General features: G+C 35.6%; 1 protein-coding gene across 7 annotated transcripts; it reads right to left on the reverse strand.

The window, feature by feature from the left end:
* On the reverse strand, positions 1,329-24,989 carry ZNF207 (zinc finger protein 207). Of its 7 annotated transcripts, none has more exons than XM_005693223.3 (12): positions 24,799-24,989; positions 23,286-23,412; positions 18,814-18,952; positions 17,397-17,564; positions 17,202-17,277; positions 16,659-16,706; positions 15,493-15,563; positions 13,978-14,135; positions 12,741-12,833; positions 11,494-11,736; positions 10,727-10,886; positions 1,329-10,592 (listed from the first exon to the last, which is right to left on the reverse strand). In XM_005693223.3, the coding sequence occupies exons 1-12, from the start codon at positions 24,837-24,839 to the stop codon at positions 10,432-10,434; spliced, it is 1,485 nt and encodes a 494-aa protein (XP_005693280.1). In that variant the 5' UTR covers positions 24,840-24,989; the 3' UTR covers positions 1,329-10,431. The 7 variants fall into 7 exon arrangements, with proteins under 7 accessions (XP_005693280.1, XP_005693279.1, XP_005693281.1 ...); XM_005693222.3 differs by having other exon boundaries at positions 17,397-17,567; XM_005693224.3 differs by lacking the exon at positions 16,659-16,706 and having other exon boundaries at positions 17,397-17,567.

Consider the following 25,539-nt stretch of genomic DNA (forward strand, 5'->3'; position numbering starts at 1 on the left):
TTGTGAACAACAGACACTCAAATGTTGTCAATCATTACCTTGCAATAAAAAGACATTTGCTTTTAATAATGCAGAAGCAAAAATCCTTCCACCTTTAAATGAAGATCCAACCCAAAACTTGTTTCAGATATGGAAATAAAGCACCATTTTTCAAATGGTAGTTCTGGCTTTTTCAAAGCCTTGCAAACACTTCCAGACGAACTCAAGAGGGGAGAAAAAAAAACAAGGCTTCAGGCTTCTTGTGAGCTCCAATTATATGGTTCCACACACGAACAAACATCTGGGAACATGTCTTCCATCCAAACCCTACCATTAGGCTAAAATTTAATATGAACACTATAAATATGGTCATCCATTTCATTTTTCTTATGCTCTAGCTTCCAAGTGGTATGTCAAGGTGACAAAGTGCACTATTACTTATGCAAGAAAGCTTTACTTTAAAAATACCCACCCACCTCCCCCTGCCCCACAAATCCTAGTGTTAATTGCTTGCGTCTTTCTTTTTTCATTAGTTTTAAAAGTCAGTAAAAATTCTAAGCTAGTATTTAATTACAACTTTTAAATCAGTAAGTTCGTTTACTTACATTCAAAAGCTACCAGTCAAAAGTTGTTTAGCTAGACCATTTAATCATATACATATATACATGGACTAGCATTTAGCCTCCTTTTGTTTGTTCTGTTTAGGTTCTTCTTACCATTATATCCCTTGTATGACTTGCTCTTCTTCACTTCCCTCCTTGCCAGTACAATGCTGGAGTGAAGCCTGGAGACAGAATGGAGGGAACCCACCTGTTCTCCCCACCCCTCTGAGATCTTGTACCATCTCACAAAATGCTGTATCACTTTGGAAAGAAGCAGACATAGTGTTCAGATGTAAATCACCTTCCCTGCTGTAGCAATTCAATGTTTTCACTTGAACCTCCATATACCCTCTTTTTATTAACAGCAATGGTGTACCAGGGAGCAGAGATTCCAAAATCTCACCACCTTTCTCTCTTAATTTATAAAACACTGCTTCCCTGAAAATCCACTGTTGCCTTAAGTAATATTTTACTATTATACAATGATTCCCACAATACTCCAGAAAGAGCACAAAGATTTCATTCCCATTTTTGATCAGTTGCCTATTATCTGTCAGATCTAACTGGAACTGAAAGAACAGAAGCCTTAAGGTAAACAGAAGGTCATCACTGGGTTTTAGGATGGGGACATTTAAATAATTCTTCCTTGAAGATATTCTTTACCCGCCACTTATTTCTACTCTGAAAAAAGTTCGAAATATGAAATTAGTAAAGCACCATAAAAATAAAAACAAATGAGACAAAGGAGTAAGGTACCTTTCAATTTAATCAGTGTGCACACAAACTTGTAAAAATGCTAGACACATTAAGTCGCAAAGGATATTCAATAATTCTTGTTCATTTCTAGATATTACCTTAAACCATGGAAATTTAGCTATTTATCCAAATATTACATGCATTTAAAGTTACATACTTACCGAATTTTCAGCGTCTCCTTATCCTTGCTAGGAAAGGACAGAGTTCCTTAGAAATATACTTCACTTTAAATCTTAAAGACATCAATTGAGGGTCCACACTTTGTTTAGTGCTTATCTAGAACAATACATCACCATTATCACATACTCAGATATCAATTTTCAGGTTTTAGAAGATGATCACTCTTCATACTAAAAAGTAAGAGTTGCCTCTTTATTACTGACTTACATAGATCACAGCAGGAAAAACAATCTGAAAACATCCTTAGCGTATATTGACATCAGCTAGGATGTGACTAAAAGCTAAAGGGGGGAAAAAATCCACGTGATAAAATGATTAAACAGGGATCAAGTAATTAGAAATATACTCAAGCTAATTTCCACTGGTATACACAGTCCCAGAAATCAGTATTCCAACCAAAGCTTTTCATGCAAGGTTAGAATGATTTAAGAGTACATTTGAAATTTTCAAGCTTCACTCACAGGCTTCTCTGTAAGCAATTAGTCTGCACGACCATTTTGGGCAAACTTTTCTTCTCTACTCTCAGTTAACTAACTGCTCAGGAATTGCTAGACAGACAGAAATTCTGGTCTTTAAATTTTATACCTATGTAAAATGGCAATCAAAAGCACTGAGAAAGAAAATTTCTGTCAACTACAAAAACATCTGTAAAAGACTTTCCTTAAATGTTAGTTTTGAGCAAAAACATTTTTCCTATCTCACCAAAAGGAAATAATTTACATGTTAAAAGTTTCTGACGTTATAGTCTAGTAAGTGAAGGTCAGAAAAAAAGTGAGCCCTAATTATTAGGAACTGTGAGGAGTTGATTCAGATAATAGCTGAAGAACACGGAAACTCAAGACACTGCATCAAAGTGTCCAACTTTAGAAAAATAGTAATATACGAAGTATAAAATATAGTAAGTACTCACCAGCAAAGCAGCTTTAAAGAGATGGTTTTAAGGAAAACCATTTCCACTGTATCTACATTTCTTATACAGATTAAACTGTGAAAGGCAATGAAACTTAAGCCCTTAGGCAATTTTATATAAAAAAAACCAAGCTAGTATCTTATAAAAAATATTATCAGTTGATAAATCAAGGTCATTAGAACACTTAACTGAAAACATGACTTCCATATTAACATTGAGATGATCTGTTTTCAGTGGCTCATCACCATCCCAGTTTAATAGGAATAAAAGATCAGCTAGTTTTATGAACAGACTGTCCCATATTACACAACTTTACACTTAGGTAAGGAAGCCATACAGACTGGAGAATTGTTCAGGCTTGTGTAAACTAAATTGTACACTTTCTTCTTCTCTCCTCGGTATTGAAAATTTTTATCAACATAAAAGCATATTTACAGCTTAAAGGAAATATTTGAAGGATGGTTCAAGTCGACAATGAATCCTAGTAGAACTAATGAAACTAACAAAAACTTTAATATAACTTTCATAACAAGGTTATGTCCTCACTGCCCCTCAAAAGGAATACACAAAGAAACCTGTCTAGAATTCTTGATAGTCAGCGTTCATTTGGTAATTAAAATATTGCTTAGTTCAAAATAAAATGAACCCACAGTGGTGGTGCACCAACAGAGTAAGTTATAGTGTACCAAAAAACATGAACAAAATCAGTACTTAATTACAGCAAAAGTTGCTAAAAACATGTAAGATCAAAAAAGGTATGAAAAAAATTTTCTAGCTTATGATTGCATGTCATTTATCACTGCTAGAGGTGAGGAAACATGACTTTTTTGTCTGTTGATTCATATTGTAAAAAGTTTAAAAAGTATGAGTTCCACCACAGGAGTGGCTTAAGTAGGAGACCCTGAAGTCAAACACCTGCACTCTATATACCAACATGAGCATACAGCCAATTGAAACTTCCACAGTCTTCCTCCTATGTACAACTCATCTATTTTGGTTCAATCATAACCAGATAATAAAGGAGCAGTATCACACCTTTATTACAACTAAGGTGATCAAACCTAGAGCTACTTTGGCCCAAATAATGTGTGTGTGAAAGTGTCCAATGGATCTCTATTATCATACTCACATTTAATAACTGCACAGCTTTCTTCCTTGTGTGGGTTATATGGATATGTTTCAAAAAAAATAGGAACATCAGGTACTTACAGATTAAACTAACCTGTACTGGCAGGGCTGTGGGATTTTTCTTCTCTACCAGTAAGTAGCAAATGCTGAAATTCTGCTGCTAGTTAACAAAAACACAAATTGTATTAAACTGAGGAGTTCAATTCAGTTTAAAAAGTCAATGCGCATAAAATTTCCTCAGAGTCTGACATTAATAATTAAATTTTTTTCCCTAAGTCTTAAAAAATTCCCTTATTTTGGCTATTAAATTTAGAGTGATCTTACGAGAATGAGTTAGTAATACTGTATATCTCTTGGATACATCTCAATTTTAATAAACTATTTTGGTATGTGTACTATGAAAACACGGGTTACTCTAAAAGGGTAAACTTGAATATTTTAAGATTCAACTTTTAAAATACTTGACTTCATTTCCTTATACTGAAGATTTTCAATTTTAAGAACCCGGGCAGAAAAGTAAATTCTATTGCTTCTCCTACAAGTATAGTAAACAAGCTAGTAACTGAAAGGGAAGGCTCTGTTCAATAACTAAAATGTCTCACTTTCTAACTCAAACTTCCAGAAACTTTACTCTTTCCTTGGTCCACTTGGGTACTTAAGCAGCCTTGCTTTATTAATAGAAACAGGGAAATGATGCAGCAAATCTTGTTTATTTTCATCTTTGACTGACCACCAAACTATTCATGAATAAAATGTTAACAAGGTACAATGTAATAAATGATTTGGTGAAACCTTTCATAATGAATGTAAACCAAGGCCAGAATGCTGTCACTTTTCGTTATATTTATGGTTCTTAAAAAAGTCAATAACACTATACAATGGCTTCTCCCAAATAATCACTACTGGTTTGTGTGTAGTAAGCTGGGTAAACAACATTGTTCATTTTTATCCAAGTTGGGCATCAATGAATTTCACTGCCAGTTCTTTATATTTAAACCAAAACTGAACATACAATTAAACCAAAACATACAATTCTTAACTATAATAATGGTTAAAAAACAAAACCCAGACACAGTAAGAATGCCAAAAGGCCTGGAAAATTCCAATAAAGAACTTCCCCATTTACACACAAAGCATTACAAAAACCCCTGACCCAACACAGCACATTACTGAAGCTGTGCTGCATCACAACTTTACATAGCACTACAATATTTGGAATTAATGGCTGGGATCCAAGTATCAATTGTTCGAACAGCTTACTCACATGTATTTTCTCTGCAGTTAATTTGACAGAAATTACAATATACAAACATTTTCATAAGAAAGCTGGTGATTATTTGCCTTCTAAAGAACCTAACTATGAACCAGTCTTCATTTACAATACTATGTTCAATTTGCGTCAAATAGAAATAAATAGTTCAAACTAGCTTCAGTGAAGATTGACTTTGGGTCTCCAATTTCTACCCTAAAATGACTTCTACATCCTGACTAGTATAATTTCCCCTGAGATTACATGAGATTAATTAAGTTTAAAGAGAGAGGGTTCAATAATTTCAAACTAGTAAGTTTCACACTATTCTTTTTTGAGTTGGGAAGAAAATGAAAGGCTTTTCCTTTTATGGCCAAATTACTATGCAAAAGGTCAGGGAAAACAATGCTTATAAAAAAGCAGTTCTTCTCCAACCTTACGAAGAATCTAGTTTCTTTTAAAAACTGTATTTTCCAACACAATGCCAAATAAAAACACGAAAACACCTGGAAATATTGGAGATATTTTAACCACAAAATTGTGAATATCCAATATGTGTGTAACACTATAGGTAGTTGCTTATTTTGCCAAGAAATCACACAGAAATGTTAGATGATTTATATGCTATAAAAACAAATGGTTATTTATTAAAATGATTCAGTTAACAGAAAATAAAATATTGAGAAAGAAGGTTAAGAGAGGAGTAACCTACACTAATATTCAAATCATGAGGATTGCAAGCAGAAGTATAATTGGGAGAATGTTTACTTACAAAACTCTGCCTTATAGTCAATAGTCTCATAATGAATCCTTTCTTTTAGAAGACTTCCATAAAAGAGTAAGAGAGAACCAGTTTCATTTTGGAATAACATACAAAAGTTATTCAATATGGTAGATAAATACCACCTTAAAAAAAAGACATACCTGATTTATACAAATTTTAGGTTACATGTTTCCTACTTAAAAAAAAATCTCATAACCAACACAAGTGTCAGTTTAAACAAAATTTTATCTCAGAATGTAAGTGACTTCAACATTTCCTTTCCGTAATTTACCAAGTTTTACCAGTGGACATGATAGACACCTGAAAGTTAAGTAATTCTTAAAATTGTTATTTGTCTGAATCACAGAACTACACAGTTCAAAGGATCTACATCTTATCACCTTCAATAAATTGTCACCCTTAGAAAATCCCTCCCACCCCAGCACTCAAATGTTTAAGAGTATATTCCAATTATAATTATTTCAATGATCACTATTAGAATTGGGACAAGCAACTTCACTCTTGAATACTTCAATATATTGGGGCAATGGTGGCTGTAACAGAAAGCACCTCCAACTAAGGAGTCTTAAAAGGTGCAATTACTGAACAGGGAGTAAAATATTCCAATGGAATTTTTCTGTGGTGACATATTCTTTTTTCAAACATTGTTATCTTCTTTCCATGATTCAGTTACAGAGAAAAGCATACGTTCTAGTTACAGATGTGAAAATCTGGAATTCACTGAATGTCTTTCTTTACGCTTCCAAGAATTAAAACCACATAGAAACACAAGCCTGAGTTTGCTAATACGTTAACTGTTACTGTCAGAGGAAAATGCTATCTGCATAGAATGATGGCTTTAACACAGGAAGGTACAAAAGTAATCCAAGTTAATGATTTGGCCTCTCTTCCAGTTCCCCATTTACTTGCCCCCTACAACATATACACGTAAATACTTTTCTTAACCAAATCAAACCAATTTTTGGTTGGAAACATACATAGATGCTTTTCATGTGTGCATATTGCATCAAATATTGCTCAGTAAAGATAAAAATGAAACTCACAATAGTCATTCCAAAACCACAGTTCAATATACTAACTTTGCTATGTGATACAATTTCAGTTTGACTGCTTGAAAATAATCCAGCCATACTGTAAGTCGTAATACCCAAATGTTTTTTATACCAAATGTGTAGTGTATACGCATACATACCACACATACACACCATCTTCCCACTTTTCACAGGGCTCTACATTAACATTTGCTCTAATGTGGTGAGATTTATATATATTAAAAATCACAAGTATTTCCAGATGGCCTTTCAACCTTCAATGCATAACTTTGGGATTAAAAAAGCAGATTTCACTATCCAGTGGCATGTCTAATGATTAAACTTATCCTTGAGGTTAAATTTAACAGTTTGAGAAGAAAATAACCAGTCAGATTTTCCTAAAAAGTGAAAGGGAAAATTTGAATGAAACATATCAGGCCTCCAAATCAAGAATGTCAAATTTTGTCAATTTACTAAAGTTCATATAAGTAATACCAGCTTTACTGAGGCTGTTAAGAATTATGTAACACAAATTACATGTCAAATATTTTAACACCACAGTCAAACGTGAATATTAATATAGAGCCTTCTCTGCCAAAAGAGTATAAAAACCCTAAATTTAATTAAATTTAGGGGCCTTCACCAAACTTGCTGCAAGTTTGGGGACATGAATATCCAACAGCCATAAAGCTGTGAAAGCCCCTATAAGGAATAAAATAAATCCCACTTGCCTCAGACTGAACAGGGCAACACTGAGACTCAGCCTCAGCCTGTCCTATGGCAGGGCTATAGGAAGAAGAAAATTTTAATTTTAGAAAAACATTACCCAATTAATTTAAAAGACATGCATTAAAAAAAATCCCAATGATCAAGCAAGCATAGGAAAAAAGGAGTAGCTCTTTAAAAAAAAAAACCTATTGTCCACTGTAATTCCGAGTCCATACTTTTACTGGGACTCTCCCCCACCCCCACAAATAACTAAATTTAATTAAACTGAGTTCAATTATGTAACTTGATCAGTGGAATAGGAGGGCTCAAAGAATATTTACCCCATTTCTAATTGATAAATGTGTGAAAGATTGCTAAGACAGTAAGTATTCAAGTCAAATGATATTCCAGCAGTCACTCAAAAGTTGATCCTCACCTGCTGGCCTTGTTACTGTCATACAGTAGTAAAAGCTACATAATAGAAACTAGTGCCAGACAAAAATGATGGTTCTTTTTTTTCAAGTGGTGACAATGGATGTATGCTAGAGCCAAAGCTGGCAGTCTCATTAATCTGACAACGTCCTAAATTATGTTAATCACAATGCGTGCTTGTATATAATGGGGTCCCCAAAGCTGTCTTCTGTGAGGGCAGATGAAGTTTACTTAAGCTGAACTCCATCCATTATTTAAGAAAGTTAAGTCAAAGAGTTAAAATTGCTTCAACATAAGTTGTTCCATTCATTACTGAACCATAATATGGACCCCAGAAGCAGTTAGGTAAAAGGTATGTTCTAGAAGCTTATTATGCTCTGATGCATGCACAAATTACACATTAAATATACCAAATGGGTACCATCTGAGCCATACATATACAAACACAAGAGATGATGTGCCTAAGTGCTGTGCATAACATTAAAATAACTTCTAATTAGAATTCTACCCTTTATTCAAAAGTAGCAGTGTTTTCTCCTTATGGATCTCAGAAAGCAATCTCAATATATTGGTTTTCTTTGCATTAAATGCAAATGAAGCTTTGCAAAATTTTGAAACATTACTAATCCATTTTTACCCTCTTCCTGCCCCTCTGCCCTATTGCTATCATCCATTCCTGGTTTGTTGATAACCCTGTACATGAAATGCTTGGGAGACATTTGATTTGGGAAAACATTTCCTATTTAATAATTCTAAATTTAAATTATGCCATTTTGACCTTAAAGATTCTCAACAGAGGTCTTTCTTTGCCACTATGATAGTCCTACTGCTAAATCTAAGAAGTATATGATAATTCCAAAATTATCTAGGTACACAGGCGCTGGTTAAGAAAGGGGGTAGAGAAAGAAATGCTTTCCTGGTGATAAATAGCACAGGAGCTACACCACCACTGGAGCGAAACAAATGGCACTCAGCTTTGTAATACTTTGTGTTTTCTTTAAATCAATGACTTCACTTGTCGTTTATATACAGACTCTTTTATGATAATTAAAACATCCTTTAGTATTTTGTTACATGGTTAAACTTTTTTTTTTAAAACAAAACTTCAGATTCTGTCTGATACCTACACCTCCACGTAAGGTTATAGAGAAATGTTATTTCCTTGCCCGTCTTAATTTTATATCGAGGAAAACTAAACTTGAGTTCATAATAATTATACTTTGTACAGGTCATTTGACACTTAAATAATCATAAAAGTATTCTAAAAAAGATTTAAAAATAGATGCCAAAAAAGTGGTCAACAAGCTATTATTATGAGACTTGCAACACAAGACACTGAATAATAGCAGTCATCTCTACAGAAAAGTTCTCCATAGAACAGTTTTAACATTCAAATTTCCAAGGATGAAAAGGTTAACAGCAAAAAAGCCATTTAGGCTTAGTAACAGAAGGCAGCCATTTAATCAAAGAAATAATGAAATCTTCCAGGAACATAGTAAAAAATTTCAAATCCATCTGTTAACCATCTTAACAGATGCACATTTAGATTCTCATAATTACACTTAGAATACATACCAGTCATTAACAGCACAAAAGGCTATTACTGCATGCACCTAAGCTTCTAGAATTTTGCACCTGAAAAGCTTCTGAGGTCCACTCAGTACCGCAGTTTCAAATATAATCAAAAGGAAATGAATGGGTCTGGCACTAGGCTCTAAACATCAGCAGCAGGAAGAAGGGAATATCAGGATTTACATTGTAAGTCTTTATGATATCTAACATGTACTGACACCAAGGGGGTAGAAAGGTGACACAATATAAAGATTTCATACTCATATAATGACCCATATATATATATCTCTAAGTCTTTTGTCAACTGAAGGATTAACATACAATTCCACATATACTGTCCAGTTAAAAACATGCAGCTAACGAACAACCTACAATTCAATGACAGAATCCAATGATATATCAAAATTGCATTGGTAACTACGAATTTTTATTATGTGGACATCTACTCTGGCATGCATTTGTACAAACCTTTCAGGCAGTGGTCCACAGCTGGGTTATGAATAAAAAGGCATAAATTTTTCTCTCATTTTATTACAATGAAGTTTAACAGTACAGAAAAGTCACATGACCTTGGAGGGTCAGATTTCTTAAACCCTGCAACATGAGGAACTCTAAATACATTAAATATTGTTACACATTCAGACTTCCAATGTACAGGTACTTGAAGACAGTTACAGCCCTCACCAAGCTAGGTTGGGGACATGAAGTCCAACAGCATCTGAAATGCTGTGAAGGCATAACTTTACAAATAGCAATGTAAGCTTACAGAACTTGCCTTTATTAAGGTGGTATGTTCATGTAATTCCAGCGCCTTCACAATATAACGAACCAAATTTACTATACTTCACTTCTAAAAACCTAGATGAAACATGAAAAAGAAGCCATACAGTATAAATTGCAACTTCAGGAAAAGTTCCTGCTTTATTATTCCAAATAAATTTTCCCATGTAAAATAAATGTCCAATAGTTCCTGGTATGTGGGAAGATAATGTTTTTGTTAAAGTCACAATGATGCCTTATTGACGGAAGCTTGGCTATATAAACAGCACAAGTTGAGAAAAGGTTTAATCTCCAAACCTATTAGACTGGATGAAGTAAGATCAGTAACGGCCACCTTGTGACATTACAGGAGGTCTCATTCCCATCGGAGGTCGAGGAGGCCCACCTTGGTAAGGGGGCACCATTGGCGGTCCCTGCCCATATGGTGGCATAGCACCAGGAAGGTAACCTGGCATGCCTTGATGATGACCACCATACTGACCTAAAAAACACATTTAAAACACAAAAAGATAGATTCAGTCTGTGCACCGTACTTTTAAATGTAATGTATTTTGCATATAATTTGTTTTATACTCAGAAAAGCACTAAATAAAAAAACGTAAAAAAGAGTAATACCGTGAGGTGGCATTGGGGGTCTCATTCCTTGTTGCTGTGGGATGCCTGGCTGCGGCGGCATCATACCTCCAATTGGTCCAACAGGTGGATTACCAATGGGAGCCTGTCCTGGTCGAGGAAGATTACGTTGATATTTAGGTAACTGTGCTCTTCTCTCTTCCTAGAAATAAAAATATGTGAGATGTGAAACATATGAACACATTGAGTTGTTAAGCATGAAGGCAAGAATCTAAAGTCATTATACTCATTTTTAAATATACTCTTACATTCCAATTATTTTCACAACACAAATCAATCCAACTACTTGAAACCCCGATGCCTTAAGAAAACATCACCTATTTTTACATTTGAAGTATGTTTGAACAACTTACCAGGAATTATAAATTGCTTCAGCAAGAAACCATAATGAAGAAGGTGTATGTACAGTAAGCAGTCTGTAGAGTCTATCTCACACTTAACTGCTTCTTCAATTCATTTACAAGTTTATGTCCAACTAAACTAATTTTTAAGAGTAAGAACCTAACTCGCTACCTTCTTTTAGACACAGTGTTAGGGGAGGGGGAATGGATCTAAGATCAAAATATGCAATATTCACCTCATTTTGTGAAGTTAGAATGGTAAAAATAAAAATTTGAATGGCAAAAATTACTTGACATTCAATCAGATTGTAAGACCATCGGTACACAAATTAAAACTTTTTCAAATGAACAAGTTGCTACAATAGTACTCAATCAAACTCTGCTAGTAAAAAATTGTGAACGACTTACCAGCGATATATCCTCATCTGGATGGATCAACTTACTGGTTGCACTGGTTGTGGTAAGTGTAGCAGGCTTACTTGTTATGGAAGCTGCTGGTTTAGCTGCAGTGCTATTTGTTGTACTAGTGGTTGAAGCTGTAGACTGTGTATATGCAGGGAATGTAGGCTTTGGTGGTTCTGTAGTTGTTGCAGGGGTACTATTTAAGGGCTTGAAATCTGTACCAACAGGTCCCTGGACAGCTGCCTGAGCCTGTAAAACAATCTTTCATCAATAAAACCTCAAAACTGAATTTATTTACTACCAATTTAAAAAACAATACACTAACATTCAATAAGGGACAAAAATTTAAATGAAAACTAAGTTAGCATCATGATCAATCCACAAAATTTAAGATAACATATAATATTAGAAGATGCTGAATCAAAACACATCCAAAACACAGCAGGGGAAACAAGAAACAAGACTGCTTATGTAATTTCTCAGACAGCATGTCTCCTCACCAAAAATTACTTAATTTACAAAGCTTTGTATTATTCCTAATTGATAAAATACTGTATTGTATCATGAAATAGCATATGTTCAATTTTCATTACTCTAAATTATTTTTTTAAAATTGATCTACCAAACAAAAAGTAAAAAAAAGTCAAATTATAGAAAACAAAAAAATGTTGGCATAAATTTCAGTTACTAAGTCTACCATAAACAATTATCAATGGTGACACATTAAAGATATGACCTTCAAAAGTATTCTTTATGTATACAGTAATACAATGTCCGCTCAATTAACAATGTCTGTATGATTATGATGGACAAAAGGGTTCAGTAGAGCTTTCAAGTATATAGTTACCAGTAATAAATTTGTTACTTTCTATTAACACTATGCATCTGAAAATGTATATTAGGCCAATTTTTAGAACCAAATGCAGAGTACTAAATTTCTTTATGTTATATGTGATGCATTAAACAGCATAAAACAGAATAGCTTACTCATGCATCAAGCTAACCATTGGCCACTAAAATACACTTACTGCTTACATGCTTTTAACCCTTTAGAGCCATAGGAGTTTGGGGTCCGTTTTTTTCTATTAGTACGTGGTTCAAATTTTCAAATACCATTGATTTATAAGCCATTAATTTTATTTTTAAAAAATTAAATAATATATTTTTGGGATAAGATTTCATTTTAAAGTAGGGTCCAAAGGGTTAAGTTATAAAGCCATTTTAACAATTTTAAACTGCAACTTCCTGCGTACTTGTGCTGTGCTAGGAAACAGAGCTTTAGAAGATGCAGACAGACTTTCTGAATTGGATGAAGCTGTACTTGAGCTTGTTACAGGTGTCCCCATCTGTAGCATAAAAGAAAGGAAACAATGAAAAGTCTCCAAACAAATGGGTGAAAATAAGCCACGTGGTAGACTTTTTTTTCCAGTATAGATTGCATTTTTGTAAACGCAAAATACAATGCAATCAAAACTGTTTTATATATAGAGGTAGGCAGTTAATGCATTTACAATAAACAGAGTGACAGTATGAGCTTCAAAAAAACTTTAATTCTTTATCAATAAATCTAATTAACCATAGTTTTTTCTTCCACCTAAACCTAAAGTGTTCTGCACTATGGTATTTCAAAATTGATACCTTAAACTGAGAATTATGACGCATTACTTCAATTTTCTCAGTAACAATATTTGCCAAAAGTTTAATAACATCTCTCAAAAAAAAAGATCACCCCCAACCTCAAAAACATAAGTTAACATGCTTTAAAAGGCACTTAAAAAGTAATACTTGTTAATTTAGCAACTACAAATAGGAAAAAGTTGAAAAAAGAAAACATCTAATGGATCATTTTAATGTGAACAATAAAGAACATAACATACATCCTGACCTTTTGAATTCTGAAACACACCTGCCTAATTCAGAATGAAACTGGGTTAACAATCATTACATACATACTACATTATAAAATAATCTTTTGCTTCTGAGTTCTGGCGAGGGGTAAAAAAAGACAAGAAGGAAATACCAGTGTGACTACGTCAAAATCCATTAAACGATGCCCTTCCTACAACCGTGCAACATTGTTTAACAATTCTAGATTAAAGGAAGAGCCCCAAAATAATTTGCTACAGTCTTTTTGTCTTTGGTTTCATTCTACCCAGAGCTCATTATGTAAAAGAGGAGTTCTTAACATTTTTATTTAAGCTTCCAGAAATTAAATTTTCATTTCTAATAAAGTGAAGAGTAATCAGCATTAACTACTATGAAAAAACAACATACAACACTATTCTCTGGTTTCAGTTAATCTTTTAAGAGTAGAGGAAATCAATGTATGCAACCATGGGAGAGAATAGGCCACTCCTTAGTATAGTTAATAAATTATATGAAAAAGATTAGGAAATACGTAAATAAACCTATGACAAACTGAAGGATTTCAGTAAACTGCACTTTACCTTTAAATATTAATACACTCCTTTTTCAAGAATTTCACCTTACCTGTCCCGCACTGGGGAAAAGAGGCTTAGTAACTGGAGGCTGCGGAGCTGGAACTGTTGCTGTTGGTGCAGGTGGTCTGTTAAGAATACCTGGAGCTGAAACAGCCTGTGCTTGAGTCATTGGAGGAATTCCAGGACGTGGAACAGGAGGGGGCATACCTGCAGAGAATTAGAAAAAATTTGTAGCCAATTAAAAAAACAAAAACAAAAAACCCTATACTGTAAAATTACTAACTCTTGACTGCTGAACTCAAAGAGGCCCAGAGAACCTAGGCATTTGCCACTTGGAACAATTCTGCCTCCAACTTTCTATATGACTTTGCTCCTCTTTAAAATTTTTAGACGTTTAAGATACCACGAGAAAACCTGTATAAAGGCAGAGCAACAATTAGGCCTACTGATATTACTAATACAATAAAATTTTCAAACATATTGAATTATTTCAATCATCTAATAGGTGTTTCCAGAACGCTAATGCAAACTGCAATAAAAACTATTAATAGGTCATATACTCATAAAAATTATTCCAGAAACGAAGTTACTCCTTTAAATACTTTAATACATACATTTTCCTAAATGCACCACAAGCCGTTCTTTCAAGTGCCTCAAAGTAATTTAAAACTGACTTCCCATTAGCAAATGAACACAGGTTATTTTTCTTTAATCCTTTAAATGTCTAAAGTTATCTCAGATCATAATGTATGTGAAGTTGTTGCCTCAAAATTAATGGTTGCACTAGCTATGATTCAAATGTTGCTGCTTTATTTTTCCTGTTCCTTTTATACTATCACTTGAGTACATGTGAATCTGTTATGGATTGCCAATCAAACATGCTAGGATTAAAAAACTAGGCAACAGATCGAGAGAGTCTCATGAAAACTTCTGTGGCACACTTATTTCCTGGGCTAACCAAATCCCATCCCCTCACATTATAGACTAAAAGTCAAGATATTTTAATTAATTTGCAAGCTTCCTCGTACCTAGGGGGTCCATTAGACCTTTTTCTGGCAAATGATATCTAAGAGGCTAGAAAGTTACTTTGCCATAAAGTAAAAGAAATAAAAGCATCTTTTCTTGTCTGAGTCATCTTGGAACTACTGAGTAACATGTCTGAGGAACAAAAGCTAAGGTTGGCAAAGCGGCAAATTTAAGCAAGTATGGGTTCTTGTTATCACCATAGTTGCCAAATCTACCACTTAGGGTTGGATTTTTCTGTTACGTGCTAAGGGTCTCCATTACTTGTCTAAAATAGTCCTAATATATATATATAACCACTCTTAAGTCACAAGATCAGTGACTCATTCTGGTTGCTTTGAAGACTACTTTTACTATCTATTAAAAAAAAAAAACAACAACACATTTCTCACAGTAATTTTAAAAGAAGTTACTAACCTATGGAAAATTAAAAATCACATTGTACCAACGCTCATCAATCTGTTATTCGAAATACTTAAGAATAAAACATGTCATATTTTTATATGTCATATTAAAAAGAAAAGTGTCTAACATTTCATACCTGGTGGCATACCAGGCATCAGAGGTGGTATTCCCGGTCCAGGTGGCATCATTCCACCCATTGGCATCATTCTATTAGAAAGCAAATTTCAAAAGACAACTAAAGTTAATTAACAGCATAAAACATTAGAAAATATTCTAGCTAAAAGCCTGAAACAACAATAAAGACTTGAATTTGACCTCTAATATTGAAATCTATCAAGGTGAAAGAACGTACAACACACTAAAACAATCCTATCAAAATAAATCCCCTAAACCCCAGCAAACTCTCTGGTTTACCAGTAAAATAGGGGTGAAAAAAATCAGTGTCTGTTAAAAGAATATTTTAATACATTTAAAGTTATTGAGAACAAATATTTTACTCTTCTTAAAAACAAGAGGCCTTATCTAAAATGTGTAACTGGAAAACAAAATCACTTTTTGTCTCACTTGGAATATATCCACAGAATACAAATTAAAAAACGAAAACAAAACCAAAAACCTCCCCCCTTAAAAAGAACCCTCTATTTTAGAGCTGTCAGATTTTTTTCAAAAAGAAAAAATAGTAACTGTATTCTATAGAATGAAGATTTCTTTTTCTGGGGATGCGCACACATAAACTACCATCAAAATGAAAGATAAGCAAAACTAAACACACAGTCTCTACTTTTTATGTAGAAAGTTCCTAACACTAAACCAGAACTTGAAAGCATAACCCATATTTATTTTCCTTTCCTTAGAAGAGCTCACCTTCAAATATCAGTGTCCAATTCACTTAAAAAATTGTAAGTTTTGTGAATTTTTGATTTAGGATTCTTAAAGAGAATAACTTCTTTATATAGGTTTTGTTAAAGAAAATTCAATTACTTTCCATAATAGAGGATGTAATTTCACATAAGAATATACTCTTTCTTAAATATCACCCCTTCTACTAAGTCTCATAACTTTTAGCAGTTTGGGGAAAACAGCTGCACAATTAGAAAATGATTTATGTGGGTCTATTACTATTTCCTCAGATGTTTTTTAGTTCCCTCCTTTAAGAGATCTGTGTCAGTTTGCAAATTTTAGAAGTTTTTAGTGAGGAAGGTTAGAAAAGTTTTGAAGTCAACTGAATAGATACCATTAAACACACAAAAAAATGACATTATGCTTATACCTCCTGAATTACATTATGAATGAGATGCTTACATGTTTTCACCGCAAAATGACTGGGTGTATTTTCTCTGATGATGCAATCTGTGAAAATGTATGACAAAATCAAAATCTAACTGTGATTTTCAAAATACAGTGGGAAAGTGTATTGTATACCTTTCACATCCAACAATATTTTTAAGTAAAAGTGATGAGCACGGGCACCTCATATTCATTTTAGTTCTTGAAGATTTGACAAATCATTTACAGAGTTTGCTTCTGTCACAACTACAAAGTGTCATGGACAGTTCTGAATCTCAAAAACTCAAATCTACAACCAACTACTTTAATTACATCAGATGCAATTGAAGCAGATGGCTGCCTACATTTATCCTAAAACCCAAAAATCTATTCTCTCCAGAGGCAAATTTATATTCCTTAAATTTATTAGTAGATTTCTTTATTAGATAAGTTTAATAATTAATACAGCCCATACCTTTTAGAAGCAAAAAACACAAAAAAACCCCACAAAGTAACATTTAATTGATGTAAACACCCAAGCTGAGAAAGATCACAAGTCAATTAAAGGAGTTTTCTTACCCAGGTGGCATTCCTGGCATAACTGGTGGCATTCCTGGCATCAGAGGAGGAACACCTGGCATTAATGGAGGTATGCCTATAAATAAGAATTTTCACCAAAAAGAAAACATACAAAAAGAGGGAAAAATTAATACTTCTAATCTGTATCAATGAAGACTTGAGAATGTTAAATTGTTAAGAGGCCTTAGGTGCTACCTGGAGGCATTCCTGGTGCTCCTGGAACCGGTGGTAGTCCTGGTTGTGCCATTGGGGGGATATAACCTTGCTGAGGCTGAACAGGCTGCGGTTGAAATGAAGTCGAAGCTGCAGAGTCATCATCGTCATACTCATCAGAATCATCTTGCTGCTTCTTTTTTTGACTCTCTGCTAAAAAAGGTTCAATTAATTTTTCCCATAGAGTAAAAAAAAAGAAAAACAAAGCAAGTGTAAGACATTCAACATTTAAAAACTATTTCAACGCAACTAGCTCTTGAGAGGAGAAGGCAATGGCAACCCACTCCAGTACTCTTGCCTGGAAAATCCCCATGGATGGAGGAGCCTGGTAGGCTGCAGTCCATGGGGTTGCTAGGAGTCGGACACAACTGAGAGACCTCACTTTCACTTTTCACTTTCATGCATTGGAGAAGGAAATGGCAACCCACTCCAGTGTTCTTGCCTGGAGAATCCCAGGGACTGGGGAGTCTGGTGGGCTGCTGTCCCTGGGGTCGCATAGAGTCGGACACGACTGAAGCTACTTAGCAGCAGCAGCAGCAGCTCTTGAGATTTTTCTTTGCAAAAAAAAAAAAAGATCAGCCAACACTGTTCTTTACTCTTCGAATGGTTTTTCAATCTGTATTAAGCAAGGTTAACATCTTCTCCCTATTCTATGGCAGGCAAAAATCATTTTCCTAAATCAGCTATACTTTACAAAACAAGCTTCCTATTTCACTCCAAAAGGTAAATTATGACAAAGCAGTCTGACCTCCCTATAATACTTTTCAAAATAAAACATTTCTTACGTTACTAAGAAGATTCTATCATTTGGATAGGAGAGGGCTGCAAATACCAAGTCAAATACAGTACTAAAAATTTACAACTAGTGATTTCATAAATCTAAACAAGGTACCTTCATTTTTAAAGGCCTTAACACTTGCTAAATCTACCTGGAATTCAGTTATGAGCAAAAAAATAATGTATAAAATTATCCAAACAATACCATGTACACAAAATAGAATCTATTAATTTCAAACTTAAGACAAAAAAAAAAAAAAACCAACCCTCAAAACTGTGGAATTCTGAATAGATCTAATGTGCTGTGCTATGCTTAGTCGCTCAGTGTGTCTGACTCTTTGCGACCCCGTGAACTGTAGCCTGCTAGGCTCCTCTGACCATGGGGATTCTCCACGTAAGAATACTGGAGTGAATTGCCATGCCCTCCTCCAGGGGATCTTCCCAATCCAGGGATCAAACCCAGGTCTCCTGCATCACAGGCAGATTCTTTACTGTCTGAACCACCAGAGAAGCCCAAATAGATCTAATACCGACCATTAAATTTATACTTGAAAATAGTAATAATACTCTAGAGAAGCTTTATTAAGAAATTTATTTATTAAGCATGTATCTTAGTATTTACCTTGTGTTTTTTGTTCAAGAAGTCGTCTTCTTTCATCCATATCTTTTTCTGGAATACCTTCCATACCATATATTTCCAACTCTATGTCTGTTCTCCCAGGTATTGCATTTGGTACTGCATCTATTGTCTCTTTATGCACCTAAATCAAAAAACAAATCCATACAAACAAAACACAGGCTTTCCATTAGGTAGACAAAAGTGCCTCATGAAAGTATTTTTTAAAGAAGAATTTTAAATTACTCATAGACCGTTTAGTATAAAGGTTAAGAACAACTGGTTCTATAGTGAGACTGAATTCAACCCCCAGCTTTCAAGAGTTTGGGCAAATCGTTTGACCTAAGCCTCAGTTTACTTCAACTAATTTAGTACCTAACTTCTCAGGTTATTTTTATTTTTAAGATTAAAAAAAAACACTGTATATAAAAAGCACTTGGCAATGTGTAGCTTATAATCTTGTTTGAATTATTAGCAATAAAGTGATAGTACTACTCAAATCAGGGAAGTTTGAAGTCTGAATTAAGTAATGTTTACAAAGCCTTATTATATTAACTATCAGAATAAAGTGAAATTTCCAATGATGTACAAACCACAAAAGTGACATTTACAATTGGCATTACCCACAGCTAATGAGTCACGTAAGGAGCGTAACACTGCCACAGCAGAGAACCTGTCACTATCTCTGAAGGTATTTGATCACAAAAAGAAGTTCTTAAGATGTGTTACTGTATAACATTTGAGAATTCAGGACCTTTTTTCACTGTATTGTCTTTGCTAGATCAAACATTTCTAACCCTCAGTGAGTAACTTCTCCCAATATGGTAAAACCCTGGTCAGTCTTGGTTCCTTCGGCAAAATGTTTTAACTTAGGTTAATGGATATCAGAGTAGTTTGTCTAGATCATTGGCTTCAACTGGAAGCTTATCAGAAATGCAAAATTCTCAGGGCACACCTGAGTCCTTCTGAATCAGGAACTCTTGAGTGCAACCATGAATCTAAGTAAGTCTTCACGGTGATTCCTTTGCATGTTCAAGTTTGAGAACCACTTTTATAGGGTAAGGGTAATGACTTTGATACAGCTGTCCAAAAACACATTTTTCCTTTAAGACTCTTTCATAGAACAAAAGAAAGGTAAACAAAACTGTATTTTCTTCTTAGAGGAGTATCTCAGATTTAAAAAACTGAAATACAAATCAAATTTAGAAATTATCTTATTATGATTAAAAGATCCATGAATAAAACTACTCAATAAATGATGTAATCATTCTCCCCCCAGGTTTTTCAGAATGCTACTTTTCTTGATGATGAACATGAAGTCATCTCTGTTCTTTAAAGAAATATAGCTACATCCACAGACACAGTAACTAGTTTTCATTACGCTTCTAAGTGATGAGGGGGAAAAACATCTTTTATCTATAAAAACTAGAGCATGTGTCTGATTTAACGGCCATGCCTATGTCACAGGTTGCTATAATATATAAATAGAAAATTTCAATTAAAGACATTACCCATAGTTTATCAACTAATCTCCTTCCAGCTTTCATTGTATTTCTTTGCTCTTCTCTTATAGTAAAACTCCCTGAAATAGTGCCTTGCCTTTCCCTGTCATTTTCTCTTGCCAGCACTCCAATCAGCCTTTCATCTTCTTCATCCTAGGAAAGCACTCCTGGCAAGTAATCAATGACCTCTACTTTGATCAAACCAATCTTCGTCCCGTGCCTTCTTGACCTACCACTAGCTTTGACTTAACTCTCTCCTTGAAACACTTCATTTGGCTTCCAGTGCACTAGTCTCTTGGTTTTCCTACGTTTTCAATCTTGATTGGTTTATTTTAATCATCTGACCTCTAAATGCTAGGAGACACCCAAAGTGGAGTCCTTGCACCTCTTTTCTATCTATACTCCCTAAGGACATCTAGTATCATGGCTTAAAATAGCCATCCTTATACCGTATCCTCCCAAACTTCTATCTCCAGCTCCAACTTCTCTAAACTGTAGACCCACAGATTCAACTGTTTATATGCCATCTCCATCTGGATATTCAATAAGACCATCTCAATACTAAAATACTCAAAATTAACATAAGATGATATAGTATTCTCCCCTGTAAGCCTATTCTTCCCGCAGCTTTCTACACATCAATGGTCATCCCTCAGTATCGAGGAGGAACTGGTTCCGGGACTACCCGCCTCATACCAAGGATGTTCAAGTCCCTTATATAAAATGGCACAGTACAGTCACCCTCCACTATCTGTGGATTTCTGCACTCAGTTGATTGTGGGTTCAATCAACTGACTCCCAACTGTGGTTGGCTGAACCCACAGTCATACCAAAATACCAAGGGGCAATTAACTACCACTGAATTCAACTCATTTTTCACACTGCTCAAGCCAAAAACCTTCAGATCATTCTCCACCCCTCACTTTCTCACGTTCCACATCTAACCCATCAACAAATTCTTCTGTCACCATCATCTCTTGCCTCGAATACTCCTAAAGCGGACTTACTGCACTCTACAGTCTATCCTCAGCCTTACAGCCAAAATGACCCAAAGTACATCAAAGCATGTTACACTTCAATTAAAACCCCTCATTCCATTCAGACTTAAAGAAACACAGCAGTCGACAAGACCTCCTATATAAAGCACATTGCTGCTCTTCCCTCAATATAGGATAATACTCTTCATGGAACAGTTTGTCCTTTGCTGTTTCCTGGAATCTCTCTCTTACCCTCTTTGATCTCTGTTCAGATGTCAGCTTGTCATTCAGGCCTTCACTATCTTTATGGCCCTCCACTATTCCCCTCTACCTAGTTTTAGTTCTCTATCAGGTATCAGCATAAGACTAAGTAAACATTTATAGGTTGTTTTCCTCCACAATGTTAATCTAAACATCACAAAAATGACTTTTATTCACTGCTATATATACGGTGCTTCAAACATTGTACAACGCTGTCTTACATAAATGGTAAAGTCCTACATCCGTACCATACAAGTCATCCACCAGTTACATGTGACTAAGCAATGGAAATGCGACTGAGGAATTTAACTTTTCATTTTAAAATTTCTTTTTAAATACTGACAGGTAACTAGTGACTGGGTTTCCCTCATGGCTCAGCGGTAAAGAATCTGCCTGCAATGAAGAACACCTGAGTTCAAGGTGGCAACCTACTCCGGTATTTTTGCCTGAGAAATTACAAGGACAGAGGAACCTGGCAGGCTACAGTTCACGGAGTCAAAGAGAGTCAGACAAGATTTAGCAACGAAAAACCAGTGACTGCCACAATGGAAAATTGTGGATGTAGCAGGCACTTGTATTTCTGAACAGATTTTAAATTATTGATTGGCTTGATAGAAGTGAGAAAGATCTACAAAAACTTATTTTTAAGCTTGGGGAAGCAATAATCTTGTTTTAATTTACCTCCCTGCCTCCTACCAACAGTAATTTCCAATGGGGATTCCTTCATCTCATGCCTCTCTAGGGTCCAATTACGCAAAAATTCAGGCAATTCTAGACTGGTAAAGTAGAAGAAATGCTGAATAAAACAGATCTTCAAAAATAAAACTTACTAGATCTTCAGAAGTATAAATAAGTATACTAACACATATATATGGAATTTAGAAAGATGGCAATGACGACCCTGTATGCAAGACAGCAAAAAAGACACAGATGTGTATAACGGACTTTTGGACTCAGAGGGAGAGGGGGAGGGTGGGATGATTTGGGAGAATGGCATTCTAACATGCACACTATCATGTAAGAATCGAATCGCCAGTCTATGTCTGACACAGGATACAGCATGCTTGGGGCTGGTGCATAGGGATGACCCAGAGAGATGTTATGGGGAGGGAGGTGGGATGGGGGGTTCATGTTTGGGAACGCATGTGAGAATTAAAGATTTTAAAATTAAAAAATAATAATAAAAAAAGAAGTATAAATTACAAAGCTCCCCCTACTTAGAAATGAAAGAAACCTAAGTTTTAAATGAAACACAATGCTACCCTTCCATGGAATAAATGGTAGAACTAAACCTAGCCCCAGGCAGGCAACAGATTGTAAAATCCTTCAAAGGCAGAGTAATGGCAGTTAATTATGTACTAATTCTTACAGGAGTAGAACTGGTCAGATTGCCTACAAAACTTAAATCACTGATCTTTGTTTTCTTGCCCAAGTATTGAGGAAATATTTTGTGATTTCAGCCTGTCACATATCTAACCTAAGATGAAGATATCAATAACTTAAACGTAAATACTAACAAAAATCCTTTAAACATAGAAAATCAATCGTTTATGTTCTCCATGGCTAAACAACCTTTTTTTAAAAAAAAATTAACTGGTCATCTTATCCAATCTTTTACAATGAACAACAACACCACCAAAAAAAAACACCCTTGGGTCTCAAAAAGAAATTCAAGGTTTTTCCTCCATGTTGTTTCCTAACTACAAGAGAGTAAAATTAAGAGAAAAAAACTCCTTACCTGCATGCAATGAATAGCTAAGCCAGGTCCTGTATACAATTTCTTATGACATATATGGCATTTAAAATGCTTTGCTTTTTGGTGCTGTATAAGGATCTTCTCATCATCAAAATCTCTATTACAATACCTGGTCACTATTGTTAAGGTACAAAAATACAGCACAATAACATTACTTAAAGAAAATAAATATGCAATTAAAGAGAACACTATTCACTACTTAACATTAAAAACAGGAAACAGCTAAAACCAAAAGTACTTTGTACAAACTCTGCTTTTGCTATTATATAACTAGAAATAAACCTGCCACTGATTTTGGAATTTTCAATGTCCTGGAAGCCCACAATCTCTCTTCACCACACATCTCCGTAGGCAATACAGCTTTGTCAAATTTCAACGTTTACCAGATTTATGCGAAATTAACTTCTGTTCAATCTCTCAACATTTACAAACGCAGGTCAATTCCAAGGGATCAATGTTTATTATAAAAAGAAACAAAGTTTATATCGACAGAACTTCAAGGATTAAGTAGAACATAAAAATAATCAGATTTTAAGAATTTACATTTAGAATTTCACACTAATTTGCAATCTGAAAATAAGTTCACTGCGAGTAAAACTGACCATTTCCTATAAAAACCCATAAAGTGGCCTGCAATTCCGAATTTATGTTGCCAAAGGTTTCATTTAAACTCACAGAAGAGTTACGTTACCGAGAATTAACTCACTAATCAGACTTTCCTAAAAGCACTTTAACCATTTTTCAACTATTACCAAAATAAATTCAGTTCTATAGCAAAGCTTTTTTAGGTACAATACAATAAATAAAAACAACTGGAATGTAGTTTATTAACGTTTCCGGGGGGGGGGTGGACGCCACGTTTTATTCCTAAAACGGATTTTTTCACTCCTAGAAAGCTAGGTAGAAAGATAAGTAACCCCACCCTGTTACTTCTCGAAGATTAAGGCGCCAGAGGGCGAGACGCGGAAGCTAGCTCTCCCCACCCTACCCCCCGCAATAAAAAGGGGGGAAGTGGGGGGGGGTCGAAATCAGGGTTGACTAACAGAAGCCTTTACGAAACCAGATCCTACCAAAAAAATAAAGTGGGTGACAGACTCCGGAAGCTCTCTCCTAATCCTCCAGAGTCGATCAGCGTATTATACTCGAAGAAAAGTCCCTTTGTTGAATCGTCACCAAAACAACGGAGTGTGGCAGGAGAGTCCTCCGGGTATTCTGTCCTTGGTGATGGGGTCCAAGGCGCCTCAGGGGGTCAACGCTCGCACCAAAGCAAGAACCTCCTGAGTCACGAAGTCCCACGACCCACAACTGCCAAAGCCTCTCGCCCCAGGGCCCCTACTTTCTGACAAGTCTTCCAAAATCCAAGTCCAACCACCAAACCACCGACCTCGAGGCCTAGATCCCACTCTCCGCCATAGGCCGAAGCCAGGCCTCTCCTAGCCAGTCACCACTAACCGGCGCCCCCGCTTGGCCTCGACTTCAAACCGACAAAGGATACCAGCACCATGGCTTCAACTGCTTCTTCTTCTTGCGACCCATAACTGCGCTCTACTGACAAAAAGACGAGAAAACAAACAGGAAAAAAACGACGTGAAGAACAGCTCACTCTTCCGACCCAACTGCCACCACCGCGTCCCACAGGAAACATCCACAAAATGGCCGACGCCTTCGCTCGCTGCTCTGTCTCCCGTCAGGCTCTGCGGCCGGAGGAGGTGCCTAGCAGGCTGGTCACGTGACGCAGGCCTCCGTCCTAAGTGGGTGGAGACTCGCGGCCGCGTCGGGCTGCTAGCCATCTTGTCCGTGCTTGCCGTCTCGGCTTTCGTGTGCGAGCGAGTTCCTCAGAGCTTATTTTTCTTTGTAAAGGGTATGGTGACCTAGTACGCCGAAACGCTCGCGAATTGGAGGGGTGAGGAGGGGGTGGAAAAGCTGAAAAGATTACCCAGCGTAATTCAGGGTAAATTACAAATAAAGGATAACTGAGACAGCGCCCAGTTTTTCGTTTTGTTTCATTGCTCTGATTACTCTTTGCAGTACGCGTGGACGTTTTTCTACTATTGAATCAAAGAAGTCGCAGTCTCAGTCTTGTAACTCACACATTGGTGATGAGTGCGTAAACTTCGCAGCGTGGTCACCGAGGTGATGGAAATACGAGGTGTTGCGGGGTTTATAGAGCCTTGGTGGTCGTCAGGGTATCAAGGAAGGTTGCCGAAAGGGTGAAGGGGAGCAAGCGAGGTGGAGG

The sequence above is a fragment of the Capra hircus genome, chromosome 19 (genome assembly GCF_001704415.2).
Source record: "Capra hircus breed San Clemente chromosome 19, ASM170441v1, whole genome shotgun sequence".
NCBI classification, from domain to species: domain Eukaryota; kingdom Metazoa; phylum Chordata; class Mammalia; order Artiodactyla; family Bovidae; genus Capra; species Capra hircus.